A 20864-nucleotide genomic window follows, 5' to 3' on the forward strand; every position below is an offset into this window, starting at 1 on the left:
CTAGTAAAAGAGAGGCATACGTTCACACACATCCAAGTTCACCGAAACAGTCAACAGTTCCAACCCAGTTATGTGGGTGGTTCTAACCATGTCCAACACTTATCTTTTAATCCCTGTTTCTACTTGGGAAGTAAGAAGACAATGTTAAGACTGGCAAATTGCATCACCATTAGAAAATGTTTAGTCACTCACCGGTGTGCACACACGTTATTAAGGTGAAGTCCATATTTTTCTTCAGCAGATAACCCATCCATTAACAAGTAGAAAATGAGAAAATTGCTCTGGCCAAGAGGCTGTGAGATGAGTCTGGATTTCTCTAGCATATACGTATAAATTCTGGCTGGTTAAGAAAAGAAAAGGGATTCTGTTAAATGGCATTATTAGTTTCATTTCCATAAATTTACATATATTAATGGCAAGAGATAATAATATGGCTTCTTTTCCGACATAGACGTTTCTAGAATAATTTTTTTTTATTAAATCATAGCTGTGTACATTAATGCAATCATGGAGTACAATGTGCTGGTTTTATAAACAATTTGAAATATTTTCATCAAACTGGTTAGCATAGCCTTCACGGCATTTTCATAGTTATTGTGTTAAGACATTTATATTCTACATTTAGTAAATTTCACATGTACCCTTGTGAGATGCACGTAGGTGTGGTCCCACCCATTACCCTCCCTCTAGAATAATTGACTTTATTTTCTAAAGCAAGTTTAGGTTTCCAAAAAAATCAAACAGATGACACCAAAGTTCCAGCATATTCCTCTCTCCCCTTCTCCTAAACCACTCATTTTTTCTATTTTTTTGTTTGTTTGTTTGTTTTTGGCCAGGGCTGGGTTTGAACCTGCCACCTCTAGCGTATGGGGCTGGCGCCCTACTCCACTGAGCCACAGGCGCCACCCCCTTTTTTCTATTATTAATATATTTTATTAGCATGGTACATTTGTTAAAGTTGCTGAACTGATATTGATGAATTTCTTTCAGTGAAGTAACAGTTACGGTTCACATTAGTATTCCCTCTTTGTGTTGTATGCTTCTGTGGGTTTCCGGAACGTGCATGGCTCTGCTGTTGCAGTGTCCTGCAGAGTAGCTTCCCTGCCCTAAATGCTGAGCCCCTGTGCTCCACGTGCCCTGCAGTCCCTCTGCCCTGGGCCCTGGCAACCACTGCTCTTTTTACTGTCTCTGTAGTTTCTAGTTCTCCAAAACGTCACACAGTTGAAATCATACATGGATGCAGCCTCCTTAGCCTAGCTTCTTTCATTTACTCACATGGGTTTAAGGTTCTTTCCTGTTTTCTCATCTTACTAGCTCATTATCTATCAGTGAATAATATCCCATGTATAAATGTGCCACAGCTTGTTTATCCATTCACCTATTAAAGGGCATGCTGTTTGCTTCCAATTTCTGCAATTGTGAGTGCAGCTGCTATAAACATTTATGTCAAATTTTGTGAGGACGTAAGTTTTCAGTTCACCTGGGTAAATACAAACGAGCATGATGCCTTTCTATCGTAGGACTTTGCAGGAAGTGCAAGACCAGCTTCCACAGTGGCCGTGTCAGTTTCCATTTCTTGGGCAGTGAGCCCGTCCCTGCTGCCCGCCATCCTCCCTGGGACTTGGTGTAGTCAGTGTTCTGGATTTCAGCCTTTCTAGTAAGTGTGTAGCAGCATCTAGTGTTCAGCTTGAAGCACGATGACATATGCTGTCAAACACCTGCTCCCGCGTCTCCCTGCCATCTCTCTATCTTCTTTGCTGTGATGTCTGTTTGGATATTCTGTCTAGTTTTTAAACTGCCTGGTTTGTTTTCTTCTTGAGTGTTTAGAGGTCATTGTGTTTTCTGGATAGAAGCCCCTTACAGATACATGTTTTGCAAATATCTTTTTCCTGTCTGTGGTTGTCATTTCATTCTCTTAGCAATGTCTTTCACAGAGCATAAATTTTAAATTTTAATAAGGTTCAATTTAACAATTACAACTTTCACAGATTATGTCTTTGGTATTGTATCTAAAAAATCAATACCAAATTCAAGATCACCTAGGATTTTTCCTATGTCATCTTTTGAAATATTTTTATGTTTGTTTTTGCCTTGAGGTTTATGGTAAATTTTGAGTTAATTTCTGTGAAATGGATTCATTTATTTTTGCATAGAGATTTACTGTCATTCCATTTTTTTTTTTTAATTATCCTTTCCCCATTGAATTTTCCTTGTTCTTCTGTGTTTGTGTGGGCCAATTTCCGAGTGTCTGTTCTGCTCACTTGACTCACTGGCTGTCACCTCCCCAACACCACTCTGCCGCCATCACTGTGGCTTCATGGTAAGCCTTGGAGTTGGGTAGGGTCAGTCCTTAACTTGGCTCTCCTGTGTTGTGCAGGCTGTTCTGGATATTTACCTCCACAGGTAAACTTCGCAATTACTTTCTTGCTATCCACACAGTTAGTCTTGGGATTTTGACTATGATTCTGTTAAATCTATGGATCAATTGGAAATGAACTGATATCTTCACAATATTGAGCCTTCCTATCCATGAATATAGCTAAATCTCCATTAATTTAAATTTTATTTAATTTCTTTCATCATAGATTTTAGTTTTCCTTGTATGATTTTTTTTTTTTGCAGTTTTGCCTGGGGCCGGGCTTTAACCCACCATCCCTGGTATATTGGGCCGGCGCTCTACTCCTTGAGCCACAGGTGTTGCCTCCTTGTATGGATTTTGTACATATTTTGTTAGTTATATACTTCAGTATCTCACTTGTTTGAAACTAATATAAGTGATATTACATTTTTAACTTAAATTTTAATTATTCATTACTAGTATATAGAGAAGTAAATGACTTATATATATTAACCTTATATTATGCAAACTTCCTATAATCACCTATTAGTTCTGGAAGCATTTTTGTCAGGTCTTTTGGATTTTCCTCCTGACAATCATATTAACTTCAAAACATGTTTGTTTCTTCCAAATATGTCCACTTTTTAAAGAAAATAATTTTCTTGTGTGTTTGCATTAGCTAGGGCTTTCATATGAGGTTGAAAATAAATAGTAGGAAGGGATGATTTTTTCCTTGTTCCATAACCACTATCAAATTTTGATGCAAAGGCCAAATCTGAAATAAGACTTGCTCTTACCTATAACAAAAGTATCAAAGAAGTTTTAGAATTTTTCTCCATTAATGTCTCACAGTTTTAAAGTGCCAGCCATGTTGCTATGGTATAGATCAATACATTGCGTACAAAAGGGCTCTGCTGTATTCTCTGACAGGCGTCACCAGCAACCGGGTCAGAACTGTGTGTGGTGTACTATCGAGGCCCTGGGATATAGTCACAACCTCTCACTGCTGGGCACATTGTAAGAAACCCAGTGCAGCAAAGGAGAGTGTAACCTGAATTTATGCAGACAGAATTTAATAAATGGAATTTAGTTTATGAAAGTTTCAAGGCCTACATTGAAATTATAAAAATGAACTAAATTATGGATTATAACATAGGGACAGATAGTGACACAGATATTTAGATGGTTACGTTTATAACCCACTCAGGGAGTGAAGTGGGTGATGCGTCTGCAAAGCAATGCCCCCTGTGAACAGTGTTTATTCATCTTACCATTTGCCCATGTCTTGACATGTACAGTAACAGGACTCATAGCTAATGTTTATTATTTTGATCCTCTGATTTTAAAATATCACAGAAGAAAACAAAATATAACGCACATCACAAATCCATGGCATGGAAATTCATTTCCTGCTAGCTGAACAATGCCAAAAGGACATACCACAGAGATCACAACCTCAATTTTGCTTTACAGATTAGAATCGGCAAAACAGACACCAGTGTTAATCAAAAGTACGGCTACATGTTCGGCATGATGAAGTCCCTATTGTTTCTGGAGCATCTTTTTAGTTGAATATACATTACCAACATTATGTATGGTAACTAAACAGTTATACATTTGAAGTGTGAATGCAAATGTGCACTACTGCAGTGCTGCTCTTTGAAGTAATTATCTACCATTGATAGTATTGAATCAGGGCTCAAAGAATGGCAGTTCCTCAGAGGGCAAATGAACTTGATTATTTCCTATATTCCAACCATAAAAATCATATAATGAATCTGTTAAGAATTATTCTACAGTCCAGCCCCTAAATTTTAGGGGCCTAAAAGCAAAAACATGAGGAGACCAAATTCTAGTGTAATGCAGCAAATCTACCATAATAGCCGGAACCACTTTGTACAGGGCTTTGCCTCTGGCTTTTAGTAAGCGGTCAGTTTAGCTAATCAGAGTTATTATCAGAGTTTAAAAACATCAGGATCAATCTCTTATTAAGTAATATTCCTTATAACTTTTTGGAAAAGTCATGAGTACATAAAATACCTTCTTTCAAAATATTGCTTTAATTGGTGACGTGAAAGCTCAAAGGTGATGTTAAACTTACAAGGGGGCGGTGTTGGTTCTGAAGTAGTAATAAACGTCGGTGGGTGGGCCTGTGTGTGTGCTCGGGTGTGCACATGTCTTTGTGTTAATCAGGTGGTAATTTTAAGTTGAGATTTTAATTTTTATTACCTTTTTCTTTTTTCTTCTTCGGAAAACATTTTCTGTTTAATTTTAATAATAACCCTGAATAACCTCTTTCCTTCCTTCTGAAAACATTTTCTGTTTAATAACCCTGAAGTAATTTACTGCTCAAGGGGACTTGTAAAAAAATCTACACACATTTGGGTGGCGCCTGAAGCTCAAAGGAGTGGGGCGCTGGCCCCATATGCCGGAGGTGGTGGGTTCAAACCCAGCCCTGGCCAAAACTGCAAAAAAAGAAAAAAAAAATCTATACACATTTGAAATAAACTGCCATGATTGCTCCATTCCATCTCCCCATAGTTCTCAAACACATAAAACATCAGGAAGCAAGGGGGATTGAATGAACGCTCATCACGCCCTGGACTTGGAGAAGGGTTCGCAGACACCCACTTGTCCCAGCTGGTAGAGGAGCTTTGCTTAAAGCAGTACTCAATGCTAATGAAATTCCACATCATGGAGTCACTTCCGTACCACCCATTTAAATTCAGAGGCAGTGTAGTTATTAATCAACCTGGCTGGCTCGTCTCCAGCAGGGAATAAAATTGTGGTGGATTAGCAGAATTCTGATTAGTAGAATTCCAAAAAGACAAAAAAAGAAAGTCTTGAATGAGCTTTGAGATGGAAGCAAACAAAATACATCCAGAAATTCAAAGGGTCATGAGATTCTAATATCCTTCTAAATAAAGAAAATGCAGGAATTTTGTTGTATCTGAAAAAAAAATGTGATAATGGAAGGAAATTGATGGGTTTCTAAATTAAAGAAGAGCCAATTCTCATTCGTGGAGTGTCCACACACGGAAAAAGACATCCTACTCACTGATTTCTTGGCCTCTCAAGACTTGTATTTTTTAAAAGCTCTTTAATGTCAGAAACGTTCTTAAATAGAAAATACTTGCAATCCTCTCAATTATCTATAATACATATGAATATGTGTTGCTCCAAAAGTTTTGCACTAAAAATACATGTTTGTTGATTATATATAACCCAATTTGTAATAAAATATTTTATAGAGCTATACCAGTTTTTATCCATTATGAAAGGAAGCGGAGAAAATAAACTGCCCTCTCCTTCCAAGAAAGAAAACTCCCTGTCTCACCCTTCCAGAAACTTCTGACACTCACAGTCTCCAGTTCCACCCCTCTAGTTATAGATCCATCAGGACCTGCCCCCAAAAAGCCCCACAATACTTCAATTAGCAACCAACAAAAGCACACTGTTGACAGCTACTACAGCCAAATGAGTTCTCCTTCACACCTGTGCATTTCTTTTCACTTCATTCTTCACGATCATTAAGAACATGGGTGGTGACACACACTTTAAGTGCAGAGGAGTCAAAGGTTTGGACTCCGCTCCTGTATCCACCTCTTCCAATTGCCACACATCTTACCTTCAACTTTCCCGGCTGTAATCTGGGGGAGAAAAGACAGAAATGACCCAGCTTCCTCTGGACTCAAAGAGGAAGGTGCTATCATTTAAAGCACCTGCTGTAACCAGACACCACGGTGGGCTCCTTTCCAACATTGCCTCATTTAAATTCTGTTGCAGGCCTTAAACTCACGTGGTTCATCTCCAAAGCCCAGGCTTTTTGCCATGAAAGAGGCTGCCCTTTATATGCACTATGATTAATTAAAGCACTCTGAAATGTTTAAAAGAGTGTACAGTAAGTATGTAATGACAATAATGAATATGATTTTTCATCTTTTATTATATCTCTGATTTGTTATTTAAAACCAGGATCTGGGGGGGAAAAAGCAAGGCAAAGGCCTCTATATACTATCTATGTAATTTGTGCTAATTGTAAGGTTTGCGTTTTATAAATAGATAACGTGGTCTTGACCTGTTTATTAGAAGATTTTCCCTATCGTTAGTAAATTTCGATTTCAACTTAAATAGACTCGTATGTCTTTAGGGCATAGAAAAGATCAAGAGACAAATATTTTTCACATCCCACATGGGGATTCCAGGTCATTACTCCAGCATATATCTGGGAAAGGATTCAGAATCTAAGGTTTGAAGTAAGAGTGAAAGAAAAAAAAAAAAAGGCAAGTGATTTAAACAGCAATGTCACCACATTTTAAAAAGCAACAGTACTCATGGGAGCTCTAAGAATTTGGGGTGATAAATATGCCATTGTACAGCGGAGGAAAATGAGGCTACCCAAGGCCATGGACCTGGGAAGGGAAGCCTCGGGCAGCTGAGGCTCCTGTGGCTGCGACACCTGCCCAGGGAGCTAAGGGTCTTAGAATCCCACACACACCTGTCTTTGACCCAGCTGGATATATGGGATATGTGGCTGACATTGACTAATTTGACTCTTCACATTCTGGATGCAGTAATAAACATGGCTGGTGGACTCACAATTGCTACCATTTTCTAACAAGTAAGCTTTATAAGAAAGAAAGTGCAAGAAAAGAAAAAGAAAGTATCATTGAAAGAGACCATACCCTAACCCAACGCCATACAGGATGGTAGAACACTGTGTTTCCTGGAAGGTGGTGACCCTCTACAAGTTTTTCAGTCAGTGTCTGATGAATAGAATTCTCTTCGGTAATAAACATTTCAGAAGAGATCACTTTGTTGTCTGGTCAGTAGCCAAGATGTATCTCTGATAAACAGAATGATTCAGTTTTGCATATCTGGTTGCCAACTGAGATTTGGGATGTGCCTAGTCCTTTAGTCTGGACAGGTTTATGAAGATGCCTCCCTTCAGAGGCAAATCTGTTAAACCTCTTATAGCTCCCATCCCAAGACTGAGAAAGAGTCATCTTCAAAAGTAGTTTATTTGCAATTAAGTGAAACACAGCTGAAAGAAACCCAGAAGAGCCTGGAGTCTGGTTCCCTAATGTGACAGGTGAGAATGGAAGGTAGGTGGCATTCACTACCCCAGGGCCCAGCTGAGACTGGGTCTGCAAGTCCCTTCTCTACTGTGGCCCGGCTTCCTTACATGAAGATTGCTTTGTAACTTGATCTGTGGTTCCCAAGAAGGAAGTGACTTGTGGAAGGAAGTGACAAATTAAATAATGAGGACTCATTTCACACATATTTGAGGATTTATAAACAATAAAGTAATTAGCTGATGACAAGGATGAAGAAATATACTGTTTTAGTCTACTTTATCAGTGTATGTTTTGTAAGAGTTCTGTGTACTCTATAAATTTTGGGAGATAGTCTAAAGTGAATGACAACTTTTTTTTTTTTATTCCCTTAAAAGATAAGGAATGAACTTGATCACAAGAGAAAGAATTGGGAACAAAGTATCTATTACACTCTCTGCCATTAATTTCACAAGTGAACATAAGTCCGCATTATGTAAACCTCTTTGCATCCTTGTATAAAAATATAAATTATTAGGGAATCATTGACACTAGCAAATTACTTCAAGTCTCAAATGAAAGGTACTATTCAACTAAAACTCATCCACTACTGGCAAAGTTTCCTTCTATTTATACCTTAAATTCTATAAACTTAGCAGGATGTGATAGTAAAATGTTTTATAAGTCACCAAATCCTGAAGGGTGTTGGCATTAGAATAATTATACTACAAAAAAAAAAAATAATCATGGGGGGAACATACTGGGCTGAAAGCCAGATTACAATATTATTTCTAATTAAATTTTCTACAAAATAAGAAATATTCCCCATCTACAGCTAATGTTTCATTAAAGTGAGTCTGATATCTTATATACTGTTAGTTTTGGTTGTACCCCTAATGAAATAATTGATATGAAATTATAAAAGTACAACCAATATCAACAACTAAGAAAAAATACAGCATTTATCAATGTTAAAATTACTATGATAACACTGCTTATCCTATGATATGGTAACAACTAGTTCATAAATGTTATTCTTAGTAAAGCATCACAAGAATGGAGAAGCATGAATCCTATGTACTCAATTTTGATATGAGGACAATTAATGACAATTATGGTTATAGGGGGGAAACAGAAAGAGGGAAGGAGGGAGGGGGGTGGGGCCTTGGTGTGTGTCACACTTTATGGGGGCAAGACATGATTGCAAGAGGGACTTTACCTAACAATTGCAATCAGTGTAAACTGGCTTACTGTACCCTCAATGAATCCCCAACAATAAAAAAAAAAAAGGAAAAAAAAATAATTTAAAAATATAGTCTACTATAAAGTATAAAATTAACCTGTAATCTACATTTATTTGAACTGGTTTAAGATATAATATTTCCTCCAATTTGATGAACTGAGACTGATTTGAATGACTCAGCTCTCTTTAGAAATTATATAAGGTAGTTTAAATTAATGCATATTTGATTTTGCTTTCATAAAAAGTATTGGCAACAGATGACATTGTTAAAAATTATCACATTTACTTAAAACTTTTTAAAATGGTTAAAATGGTCAACGCCTATTTTTTTAATAGTGATAATATTCATTCTTAAACTGAAAATAAGTTTGAAAAGTTGAAGCTGACGCAGGGGAGACCCACACACATATATATTGGGAGGAAGTCCTGGCCCCCATTACCTATGAGTGTGAATTTAATTGTAAGTAGTAATAATGCTGAGCTGCAGTTGGCCCACTGATCTGCAGGGGTGTACTCTAAGACCCCTGCAGATGATTGAAACTGTGGCTATCCTCATACCAGAACAGGCAGGGAAGCACCTCCCCTTTCCAAAAGAAGCCTCGAGCACATGGGCTTAATTCCAGAGTTCTGGCCTCCAAAGCTATGGGATAGTGAGTTTCTGTTGTTTTAAACTACCGAGTCCGTGTTTATTTGCTGGAGCAGCTCTAGGATTCTAACATATATCCACTCTTCCGATCCGTGCTCACAGGTACCAGGAGATGCTAGCCCAACAGCGCACAGGACACTGCCTACTTGGATGTGGACAGCTGGAGCTCCAGCCTGATGCAGGGCTGTGGCTGGCCCTGTGGCCTGTGTGCCCTGCCTTGCTTCTACGCAGCCTGTTGGGGGTGAGGGTGCACACTGGGAGCTCTGTGGTGGGGGGTAGAGCCCTGCTCTGAACAGCTGTCAGCTCCTTGCAGCCGGTGACGTCGCCTCTGTGCCTGCGGCCTGTCCACAGGCCGAAGATGCTGGAGGAAACATGTCCTATTTCCCTTGAGTCTTTTCTTTTTCAGTGTAAAGATCTTTAGTTTCGTCAACACTTGAATCCAAAAGCTTAGCATCTGAACTTCACCGTCCTGACAGACGCTCTCAGAGCAGCTTCCTCGGCTCTCCTCGAACCCAGGAGACAGGGCCTGGTCCCTCCCAGCCTGAGCCTCAGCTCGGGGTCCAGAGCTCATGATCCAAGTCACACCCTGTGTCAAGGCACCTCAAACGGCACTAGCATTGCTGGTTTTATTTTAAGCAGTTGTATTATTCTTAATTAAAAAAAAATAATAATAAAAAACAATCAACAAATCATTTGGCCAAATTTTTGAAAGAACACAGCAGGCAGATACCAAAGAAACAAACGTAGGTGATGAACTGGGTTCAGGACATCAACTAGGACATCAGCAGAGCGAGTGAAAAGGTCACACGGAACGCGGAGAAACAGGAGAACACTTTCAATCCAGCCCCGGTCAGATTGAAATTATCCCGACTGCTGCCGAATTACACTGAATTTCCACTTACAGCTCCTGCAGGATTCAGAGGGCCTTTCTGGACCTCCCACGGCTTCAGTTCCGACGTCACACGTATGTGTGACGTCACGCATACGTGTGACGTTGGCGGTCACGGCGCCTCGGGGCGAGCTCTGGCTGACTGCGGCGCATGCGTGGGACCGCGTGAGCCCTTGCTTGCTTACAAACAGAAGACCGTGATCACTGCTGGCCGCAGTTTCCCAGTTCTTTTTAATGTATATGCATAATTGTTTTCTAAGTTAACATTTCTAAAGACCAGGACACACCAAACTATCCAAAAAAAAAAGAGAAAACTGAAAAGAAAGAAACCAAACTAGGACCAGACACACCTTCAGAAACCGGTGACTGTACCTCCCCCGCCCCAAGGTGAAGGAAACGCTGAGCTGGGAAAAACTAGCCTCCTAGCGACATCGCGAAGACCTCTCCCCCCTTGGGACTAAGTGCAGGAGCAGCCTGCCCTGGTTCCTCGGGATTGACCCAGCACGGCCCCCTCCGCTTCACCGTTCACAGGCATCACCTGGGAGCCTCACTGGGACAGTCTGCCTCAGCCGGTCTGGGACAGGGGCTGAGATTCTGCATTTATGACAAACTCCCAAGATCCGACTTCGCGCTTGTCCTCGGGGCACACCTGTCAGGGGCTGAAGGCCGGAACCTGCAGCTTCTAACATTCTAGCTTCCCGCCCTCGGAGGACTTCTGCCCACTAAGGGACTGTTCATTGCTACAAACCACGGCCAACAAGAGTTCTAAGGGAAAACTGTCCTTATCACTAAAGAGGTTAAGTCCGGGCCTTTCGATTACAGGAGCGTCTCACTGGGCTGTTGTAAAACCAAGACTTGAAAACCAGAATTGGAGGCTGAATACGCTCCTATGAAGTCTTCCTAAATGGCGGGGGGTGGGGTGGGAGGGCTTCAGAATTCTAAGCTATGGATTAAAAACAAACAAAAAAAACGTTTCTTACTGTATGATTTAGCCCTCCAACTTCAACATTAAAACCATCCTTTCATAGTCCTCCCATGCGTATTACGTATCAAATTCAGTAGAAATTTGACTTTGATACACACTTGCTGCAAAATACAACACTTCGGTTTCTAGATTATGGTTAAAACTAACTTTATATGTCCTGCAGGGAAGAAGTGATAACTTTAAAAGCCAAATAAAATAGAGAACTTTCAAAAATTATTTTTCATTAGTAAATGTTTGTGTGCTGAAGGATGTTGCAACAGTTATTTTAAATGGTTGGTTCTTCCAGGCAGATTAGGCATTCTACCTACGATTGTATTTATATTATTAATTTGCATTAATACTCTGTTTGAATGGAAAGACCTAAAATCCTAGGTGAATTCTACATTAGTTGAATTTTAATATTTAATGATTTAAATATTTAATGATTAAATGATTTAAGGATTTAAATATTCAAATCAAGTAAGAAACACGTTCTGTTTGAGTTTAGTTTGATGATATTTTTGTTGTTTGGATTTATTTTCATTCAATCATTTAAAAATATGGATCCACTTTACTGAAAATGTATTTAAGTGGGTGCTATGTGATGAAGTTATATGCTAAGGTTGTAATTATTTGAGTATTAAGTTCAGTTCTGCATTCAGCAATTCACTTCAGTTATTCTTGCTTTGGGTTTGGCCCTGCATTACATAGTTTACACAACAATCATTTTGAGAAGGTTCACCTTGCATTAGAGAGTATTTTTCAGTTCATAATAATAAAAAATTTTAGAATTAATAACCTGACATCCCAGATACACCCCCTACCCCCAGCATCCCTGAGGGTTGATCCTCTCTTTAACACAGTAAAAACTTTCCAGAATGATCCCAAGAAGTTTATAAATACAGCCATGAGGAAGACCAGACTTCCTCTTCCCTGCACTAGCTACCACTTGGCTCCCCTCTGCCTCACTCCCTACGGTGGGTGCCTTCACCACTGCTGTCTCACAGGGAATCTCCTTGCTGACTGCACATTTACCTCCAGTTATATGTCTGGTCCTCTCACAGAACTGCAGTTCAAAATACTTTATGAAGCAACTGGACAAGTCATTAAGTGTTGTCTTGGCATGTCCAAAGGCTTCTAAGATGCACATGACCTGTAGTAGAAGAGAAAATTTTAATGAGATAATCATGTTTTAAAAAATAAATTGAGGAGTAATAGCAAAAATGGAGGGGGTATTTCTTGATCTAAATGGTTCTACACTGTTCATAGAATAGCATACCAAATTTTTAAGTTTACTCATCTTTAAATGAAAGCTACTAGCACCCTATGTCTCAATAATGGCTCCTGTGAATAAAATAACACACACTAACTTATCTATGCGACAATCTCCCTGAAAAGGAGGAAATCCATTCATTCACCCACAACCTGCTCCCCCTGCCCAGCTTAACAAATTTTATTTGAGATTTTAAGCTTCAGTAGAACCATTGAAGAGCTTTGCTGCTTTGGAGGGAAGGAGCTCAAAGCAATATATGCAACAGTCAGGATTTCTTTTAATGACTTCACTTAAAAGTTGGTATGGAACATTCTTCTGAATCTTTATTGACTTTCCACCTATACTCTTCAGCCAGGTGCCTGACTTAATCTGCTGTCTTATTGCCCCATAGAAATCACTTTCTCCACAGAAACAGGAATACAACTCTAGTTGCAGGGTCTGTGCCTGCTGAGTTTGGGTGGGTTTTTGTGCCGTGTACTTTGTTTTGCAGACATGGCAAGTTTGTGGCCTTGAATGCCATAACAAAGTCCTTCAGCTCAATCCTGGGATATGAATTTCTTACTTGACATGTTTCCTTGTACATTCAAAATAGAGTAATAACCATTTGTTCAACATCGATTGATGGTGGCTATGACAATAATGGTGACCAAACAATTCTCCAGAAAGTATGAAAACCTGTCTTCTTTTGAGAAATATCTGTTCAGATCCTTGATCTATTTTTGAATTGGATTATTTGATTCTTTTCTTCCTAGTGAGTTGCCAGACTCCTGATATATTCTAGCTTTGAGCCCCATGGCAGGCAGGCAGCTTTCCAGTGTGTTCTTCCAGTCTGAGGCTTTGCTGTTTCCTTTGCTGTGCAGAAGCTTATTAGCTTGACTTGATCCCATCTGTCTGCTTTTGTTTGGATCCCTGTGCCTCGGGGGTATTCCTCAAGATACCCTCACACAGACCAGTGTCCTGCTGAAAGAGCAGTTTCATGCTGTCAGGTCTTAGATTTAACTCCTTAATTTATTCTGATTTTTGCATATGGTGAAAGATAAGGGTCTAGTTTCATACTTCTGCCTATAGATATCTAGTTTTCCCAGCACATATCATTAGTCATCAGATATATGCAAATGAAAACAACAAGGATATATTACCCCAGTTAAAATAGCTTTTATCAAAAAGACAATAACAAATGCTAGTGAGGGTGTGCAGAAAAGGGACCCCTGATACTCAGTTGGTGGGAATGTAATTAGTGCAACCTCTATGGAAAACAGTAGAGAGGTTCCCCACAAAACTAAAAACAGCACTCCCATATGATCCAGCAATCCCACTGGCCAGTATATATCCAAATGAGAGGAAATCATTATATCACACTCCCATCTTTACTGCAACGCTATTCACAATAGCCAAGGTATGGAATCAACCTAACTGTCTATCAGAAGATGAACAGATAAAGACAATATGGTACGTATGCCCAGTGGAAGTTATATAACCACAAATAATGACATCCTGCCATTTGAAACAACTGGGTAGAATTGGAGAACGTTGTGTTAACTGAAATAAGGCAAGCACAGAAAGACAAATATACATGTTCTCACACAAACCCAGGAGCTCAATTTTAAAAATAAGTGGTCCAGTGGAGACAGAGAATGCAGAGATGGTTACTCAAAGATGGGAAGGGTAGTGGGAAGAGGGGATAATGTGAAGATGGCTAATGGGTACAAAAATGTGTTAAGTCGATAGGTAGATAGAATGAATAGTATCTGGCTCGGCACCTGTAACTCAAGCGGCTAAGGCGCCAGCCACATACACCAGAGCTGGCAGGTTCGAATCCAGCCTGGGCCTGCCAAACAGCAATGACAACTACACCCAAAAAATAGCTTGGCATTGTGGTGGGCACCTGTAGTTCCAGCTACTTGGGAGGCTGAGGCAAAAGAATTGCTTAAGCCGAGGAGTTGGAGGTTGCTGTGAGCTGTGACGACACAGCACTTTACCCAGGGCGACAGCTTGAGGCTCTGTCTCAAAAAAAAAAAAAAAAAAATGAATAGCATCTGATGGTACAACAAAGGTACTGTAATCACCAATAAGTTGGAGCATACCTGAAAATAACGAAAGAGTGGATTGGAATGTTACTAACACAAAGAAATGTTAAATGCCTGAGCTGCTGGATACCCTAATTACCTTGACTTGATTAATTCACAGTGTACAACTATATCAAAACATCGCACGTGCCCTGTAAAGATGTACAACTATTATGTACCCATAATAATTTTTTCTAAATGTATGAAAATCTGGAAGGTGTAAAGGTGTCTTTGAAAGCAGATGTGTTAAATGTAGTTTCTGCAGCAGCCACAGGAGGGAGAACAATAGCCCCTTATTGATGGGCCTGAATTCCTGTTCCGGGTGACTTCTGGTGACAGTATTTTTTGCAAATGTTTTTCTTTTTTTAATGCTTTGATCCGGAAGTATTTTATATTGTAGATTATAAAATTCTTTAATGCTAATTACAAATCGAAGTGCTAAAGCTGTGATAGTAGCAAAGCCTGTTAAACTATCTGTTTTTGAAGTCTGAATTTTTGGTAATAAACCTACACATGTATTAAATTTTTACAAAAACTTTCTATGTAGACCTGGATTTAATAACCAGTTTTAAAGGTGATAAAATGTAATTGATAGCAGTGATAGAAATGTTTTCTGAGAAAATAATCTGAAACAGTGCTTAGTAAAGTCTTATTATTTACTACTTTTCCAAAAATCTAACAGAAGATACATAGAGATACACATACAATGAAATCGATAGTGCAATGATAGTACATTTTAAACATGAAACAATTAAAGTCATAAAATAGAATAACTTTTATAAAAATATTTTGCTTCCACTTGTTTAGATGTCATATCTTACAAGTAGTGTTTTTATTGCTCTGGGAGAAAGGTCATTCTAGGTAATTAGTAACAACACGTGCCCCAAACATGAAGGGGAAGGAGATGGGTCAAGGCGTGTGTGCGCTTTAACCAGTGGGAAGGAGCTACCTCTACACTCCAGCTCAGCAAATGACAAATTCCACACGGAGGTGTTCCTTCAATTCCCTAGACCTCGTTTTCCTTTATTCTACTACGGGAATTACTCCCCGGTGGTTGTCCAGGCCCAGTGTGTGACGCACTGGGTTTAGAGTCTGGCACGTAGAAAACGCTCAACCAATAACTGACATTCATTTTCTTTCTGTTAAGCAGCATTTCTGTCATGCCCACTGCATGCCAGGCACGTTCTGAAGTGGGATTGTGTGCGCCTGCACATGAGCATATGTGTATTTTCTTTTAATCCTCACAACATGTGTCTCCGTTTTTCAGAAAAGAAAATAGATTAAGTAACCTTCCCAGGGCCCACAGCTTGTAAATACCAGCAACGGAGCCGGGCCCCAGGCCCAGGCAATCTGCAGAATCCCACATTTAATAACTGCATCATACAGCAATTATTGCCAAGCTCCCAATAAAGTACACAAGGCATGAGGCTAACATAAAGCTAAGACTACTTAGCAAAATCTAAATACTTGCATGACACCCTTTCATTGTGCTCTGCTGTTCCATAATTCAAGATTAAAATGCTAGTTAAGCCAAAACAACCAGGGTGGTTTTCATCTTTAATTAACCCCTTGGACAGCAGGTGGCGCTAAATACACTCACTAAGAGAAATACAGAGAAAACTCAAAACTGTACTCCGAGGCCCACGCAGAGAATGCTGCAGAGCAACAACATCTTAAGTAAAAATACTAAATAAAGAAAATTTAAGCTTATACATGCTTGATATTTAGTGATTCAAATCTCACTGGCATAATATTTTTATCTTTATACGATTTGGTATTTTCTTCTATAAATTTTGACAGTTACGTTCCTAAAAGTTATGCACCATTACTGCAGTGGTCCCTCCACTGTATTTTCTAAAAGTAAAAAAGAAAACCTGTGGCCTCCTTAGTAAAGATGATAAGTGGGTCAAACTGCTCCCATTGCCCACCACTCTGTGAACGCCATTGCTCAATAGATACCTATTTAAGCGATTTGAATGGAAGTGAATGTTTGTTTCATTTGGGCCAGAATTGGTGAGAAGTCTTAGGCAGTTTTATTCCAAAAATTAACTTTTCTGTCCCAACAAACCTAACACTGTGGAAAATCCCCTGCTTCCAGCGTTTGGAATCCAAGTGCAGGGTTTAGAAATAAACAACCCTTCTTAACTCATCTTAGCTGTCCTGGAACTGTAAGAAACAACCTTCACGGGAAAGAGTTCCAACCTCCCGCCGAGGGGATCACACACACTTTTCAGCTATGAGTCCACTAAAAATGAGTGTATGGCTTGCAGAAAACCTTTCTGGACCTCAGCGCTGGACTTCCCCTGACCTTCCTGCTACCAACTAAATCTTTATCCTCCTCACAACCTCCTCCACTGGAGTGCTGTGTGCCTCAAAGGCCGACTCCCCCCAGGCCGTCCAGGTGGTCTTTGCTCCCCCTTCTCCACTGGGACTATCATCTGCAATTTAGACCAGGGAGCGTTGGTGTCAGCATCGGGAAGGGTTGTCAGCTCTGCACCATCGTGCGCTGAAGACCGGCACATCTTCACTTTTATTTCTCTTCCCTTCTTTTACTACACTCTATTTGGGAAGTGTTGAGGGAAATGAGCTCCTAACCTCTTCCTCTCAGACCATAGTAGGTTTTCAGGCAGAACTGTGTGCCTTGGACTCGCCCGACCTCTGGCAGTGGATGGTTCCGCGTCTGTGTGTGTGGTACAGGGGGTCACGGTGTGATTCTCAGACTGCTGTCTCACTACCGTACACCTAACCCGGCTCTCTAATGCAGCTCCTTGTCTCTCTTGTCTCACCTGACGAACGTGCCTTCCACATTACCTTGTACTGAATTTCAGACCTTCTAGAAAACAGCTCCCCATGTCACGAATGCTCTTTGATACTTATTTCCTTATTCTAAGTTTTCTTTACCTAGCAAATATCCTATACCCTCAGTTAACATTGTCCATGTTAGGCTCTTAGAAAATTTGATTTTAAATGAAATGATGTCCAATTTTACCATAGTCTAATGGGTATAAACAAGAATTAGGTTCCTGCAGCACTCCGTCGATCGTTTCACTTAAAGCCCGCTTTTTAAGAACCTACCAACAACATTGATGGAGGATTGAACCGCGCTGGCCTATCTCTTAAATGTAGTTAAATTCACTAGCTGCCTGTAATTGCATAGAGATTTGCAGCTGACTCATGAACTTTTCCAGCTTGTATTTCGTTCCTGTGCACAGACTTGGATGCTTTTCAAAAATGGCGGCTGAGTGATTTTCTTGAACATCTTGAACACTGAATGATTATTCGTGTGGGTGATAATTTAAAGGGAAACCACACCTAACTGATGAAGTGTTTAAGCCATGCTCAAATGAGGATAATGTTCTTTTCACTAGACTAGAAATCACTTATAACACCTTTTATTGTCACAAGGAATGAATAAAACAAACGATTTAGAAGTAGTTTTACTTGAAATTTTCTGTCTCTGTTGGACTCCCAGATGCTAATTGATTTTGAAGTTATATTTAACTCCCCCAAAGGAAAGCAAATTGAATGTATTCACTTAAATTAACATTCAAAGCCAATTTACATAAGGTAATCTACAGTACGTTTTTAGAAATTATGCAGCCTACTGTCTCCTAAACGATCATTTTAATAAATGATGGTTTTAATCTATAATTTAAAAGGAAAACTCATGTTCTTTGTCATTACAATTAAGTCAGTAGATTCTGTTATTTCTATTAGTTAGCCACAGTCTATTTGATAACCAAGTTATTTTATATATACTGTAACCCTTAATATCAGTAATCAGTAATTAATACATCTGCACAAAGAATATAGGTTTACTATTCTTCCAAAGTTGACTCCAAATGTTATATTATTTTGAGCTGTGCTGTAAAATTATACAGATGCTCAATGCATTATGAGCTTAATAAATGGTTACGAATTAAAGTCATTAATGAATGCATGTGATACTCTGGATATTGCCGAATTGGCTTATTATACATTCATTACAGAGAGAAAAATCTCCAGATTCAGACATAAGCTTGGGATCCATTAGAGCAGATTTAATTTTTAAAGGACTTATTAATTCATAAGTGGAAAATATGAGGAAATACTAATCTATTGATTAAACATAAGCACCTCTCATTTCCAGATGAAGAACAGATTCTATGAATCTCCAGAATGAGTGCCACATGGTAGAAAAACTGTCCAGTGGTAGCCAGAGAAAAAGGACAGGTGACACAGACACCAGTGGAAATAGCACAGTGTCCACTGGGCAGTGCCTCCCTTGAGTTTTAACTTAACTTTTACGTGGCATTGTTTCAGGGAATGATCTAATGTAACAGTAGTTATTTTATTCCAAGTGATCAGACACTGGATATTATAAATTCTGTATAAATATTATACAGAATTCCTTAATTGAAATTCAGGTACCTTTCCGTAAATGTACTCACAGTAAGACAGACAGTAGGCAGGAGACCCTGGAGGAAAAGGTCAGTGGGAATTTGAGACTGAATGGGTTATTTGCAATCCCTTGTTTGAAATAACTGCCAACAAAGAGTTTTGTACTGTGGCAACCTGGCCTAGGATGTGTATACTGCATTATTTTTTTTCAAGGAAATGATAAAGAACATGTGCACATCATTTCCCAGAGTGCTACACTCAGCATGTTGATCCATTCACAGCAAACCTTACATTATTTTTCTGTGTATGAGGAATTGAAAACAATTATTAAAGATGCATTAAGTGGTCTCTGGACCTGAGAGATAATAAAGTTTTGAGCAATGAGACTTCTCTACACTTGAACTAGAAAGAAACAAAAAGGAACAGACAGAGGAAATTCCCACGCAACAAGGGCAGCCAGGCAAAGCAGGTGCAGGAGCACGCCAGTGCTGAGTCTATAAATCACACAGGCAGACGCGCGCACACACACACACAAACTGTACAAGGACCTGACGACACACAAATGGTTTATCCACACTAAATGTACTTGATCATATTACAGTAAGTTAATTTAGGAAACTCTGGATAACGAAATGCTCCTTAGGGGTGTGGACATCCTTTAAGAGGTTTTGTCATGTATTCATTTATTTACTACATAGAAACTGGCTCCAGCTGTGTTGTTAACAGCATTTCCGAATTCAGGGGATGCTTGGTGGCCACTTTAGATACTTGTCAAATGATTGAATAAGTGAACGAGCCAGCGTGGGCCAGGTGGGGGGATGCATGCTCCACGTGGCTTCAGTGTAGAGAAAGAGGACAGGAGGGCAGTGCTGGACGGCTACAGAATGAAAGATAATAACATTGTCAGACGAATGATTCATTAGACTTAATGTGAAAAGAACAGAGGATCATTCAGAGGTTTTGAGAAAAGGTGTTTGAGTGAAACAGCCCACTAGTAGCTCATCAAAATCCACTGTTTTTCTTCCACGTAAGTGTTTAAGTTGAACACAAGCTGCCTCGTTAGCAACGATCTAACTGAACAGTGACATGACCAGGTGAAGCCCACCACTGTGAGCAGGACCGAGGGCCCCTCCCTTCCTCTGCGCAGCTGGGAAAGTACCCAGCCCTGCCTAGCCCACCAGGACCCACACCAGGAGACGGTCCAGGAAGGGAGAGGAATAGGGCAACTCAGAGCAGTCTGGAAGGGGATCTGGACACAGAGGTGCTCGCTGGCAGTCACCACTGTACCTGAGGACAGCTGGATGGGTGAAGAGCTGGGACTGAGAACTTTTGGGGACAGAGTGTGCTGGAGGTGGGGCAGGGTCAATGTGTGTTCCAGGTCTCAAAGTGGAATTGAGAAAATTCACCGCCCATTCTGATGAGTGGGTGTGGCAGGATGGGGATTGAAGAAGATGCTGAATGAACGCTGGACGTATGTTTGAGGTGCACTGCGGTGTGTCCACGTGGTGTGTGCACATCTGCTGCACAGGTGGGGCTACACCTCAAGATGAGTGTGCAGCACAGCCCTGGGACTGAATCGTGGGCTACGACTTAGGCAGGCAGAGCACATTCTAAACAGCATTTACTTCAAACCCAGACAATCATCACCAAATTCCATTCCTCTGAGTTAATTTCCAAAAGCAATGCTGAAGTAGAAAGGGATCCACCTCCAGGTAAAGTCCCCCCTCCTCCCTACAGACTATTGACTTCTGGCCTCTCTTCCACTGGGTAGAGTTTTCCTGCCGCTCCCTACGGCAGGTGCTCCTTCCTGTGTGTCAGTGCCTGGCTGCAGGACCCCCCCTCCTTCCAGGCTGCTCTGCTCTGAACAAACCTGTTCACAAACCTTGTTAGAACTATGTAAAAGCAAGAGAATCAGCCTGGAGCCAAACGCCTCTGTGGGTCTCCTTGAGTGTAATTCTGGGTTTTATTGTGTGGAATTTTTTAGCTTTATCTTGGCTGCTTTCCACTTCCT

The 20864-nt window shown here is 40.1% G+C and overlaps 1 protein-coding gene across 1 annotated transcript in view; it reads right to left on the minus strand.

The window, feature by feature from the left end:
• MYO16 (myosin XVI) overlaps positions 1–20864 on the minus strand; it is a 643638-nt gene that overhangs the window by 279389 nt on the left and 343385 nt on the right. Inside the window, exons 15-16 of the mRNA XM_053563761.1 lie at positions 12170–12287; positions 193–340 (exon numbers count right to left, since the gene is read on the minus strand). Of these exons, the coding sequence (XP_053419736.1) occupies positions 193–340; positions 12170–12287 (266 nt within the window). The remainder of the gene's footprint in view (positions 1–192; positions 341–12169; positions 12288–20864) is intronic.

The sequence above is a fragment of the Nycticebus coucang genome, chromosome 15 (genome assembly GCF_027406575.1).
Source record: "Nycticebus coucang isolate mNycCou1 chromosome 15, mNycCou1.pri, whole genome shotgun sequence".
NCBI lineage: Eukaryota > Metazoa > Chordata > Mammalia > Primates > Lorisidae > Nycticebus > Nycticebus coucang.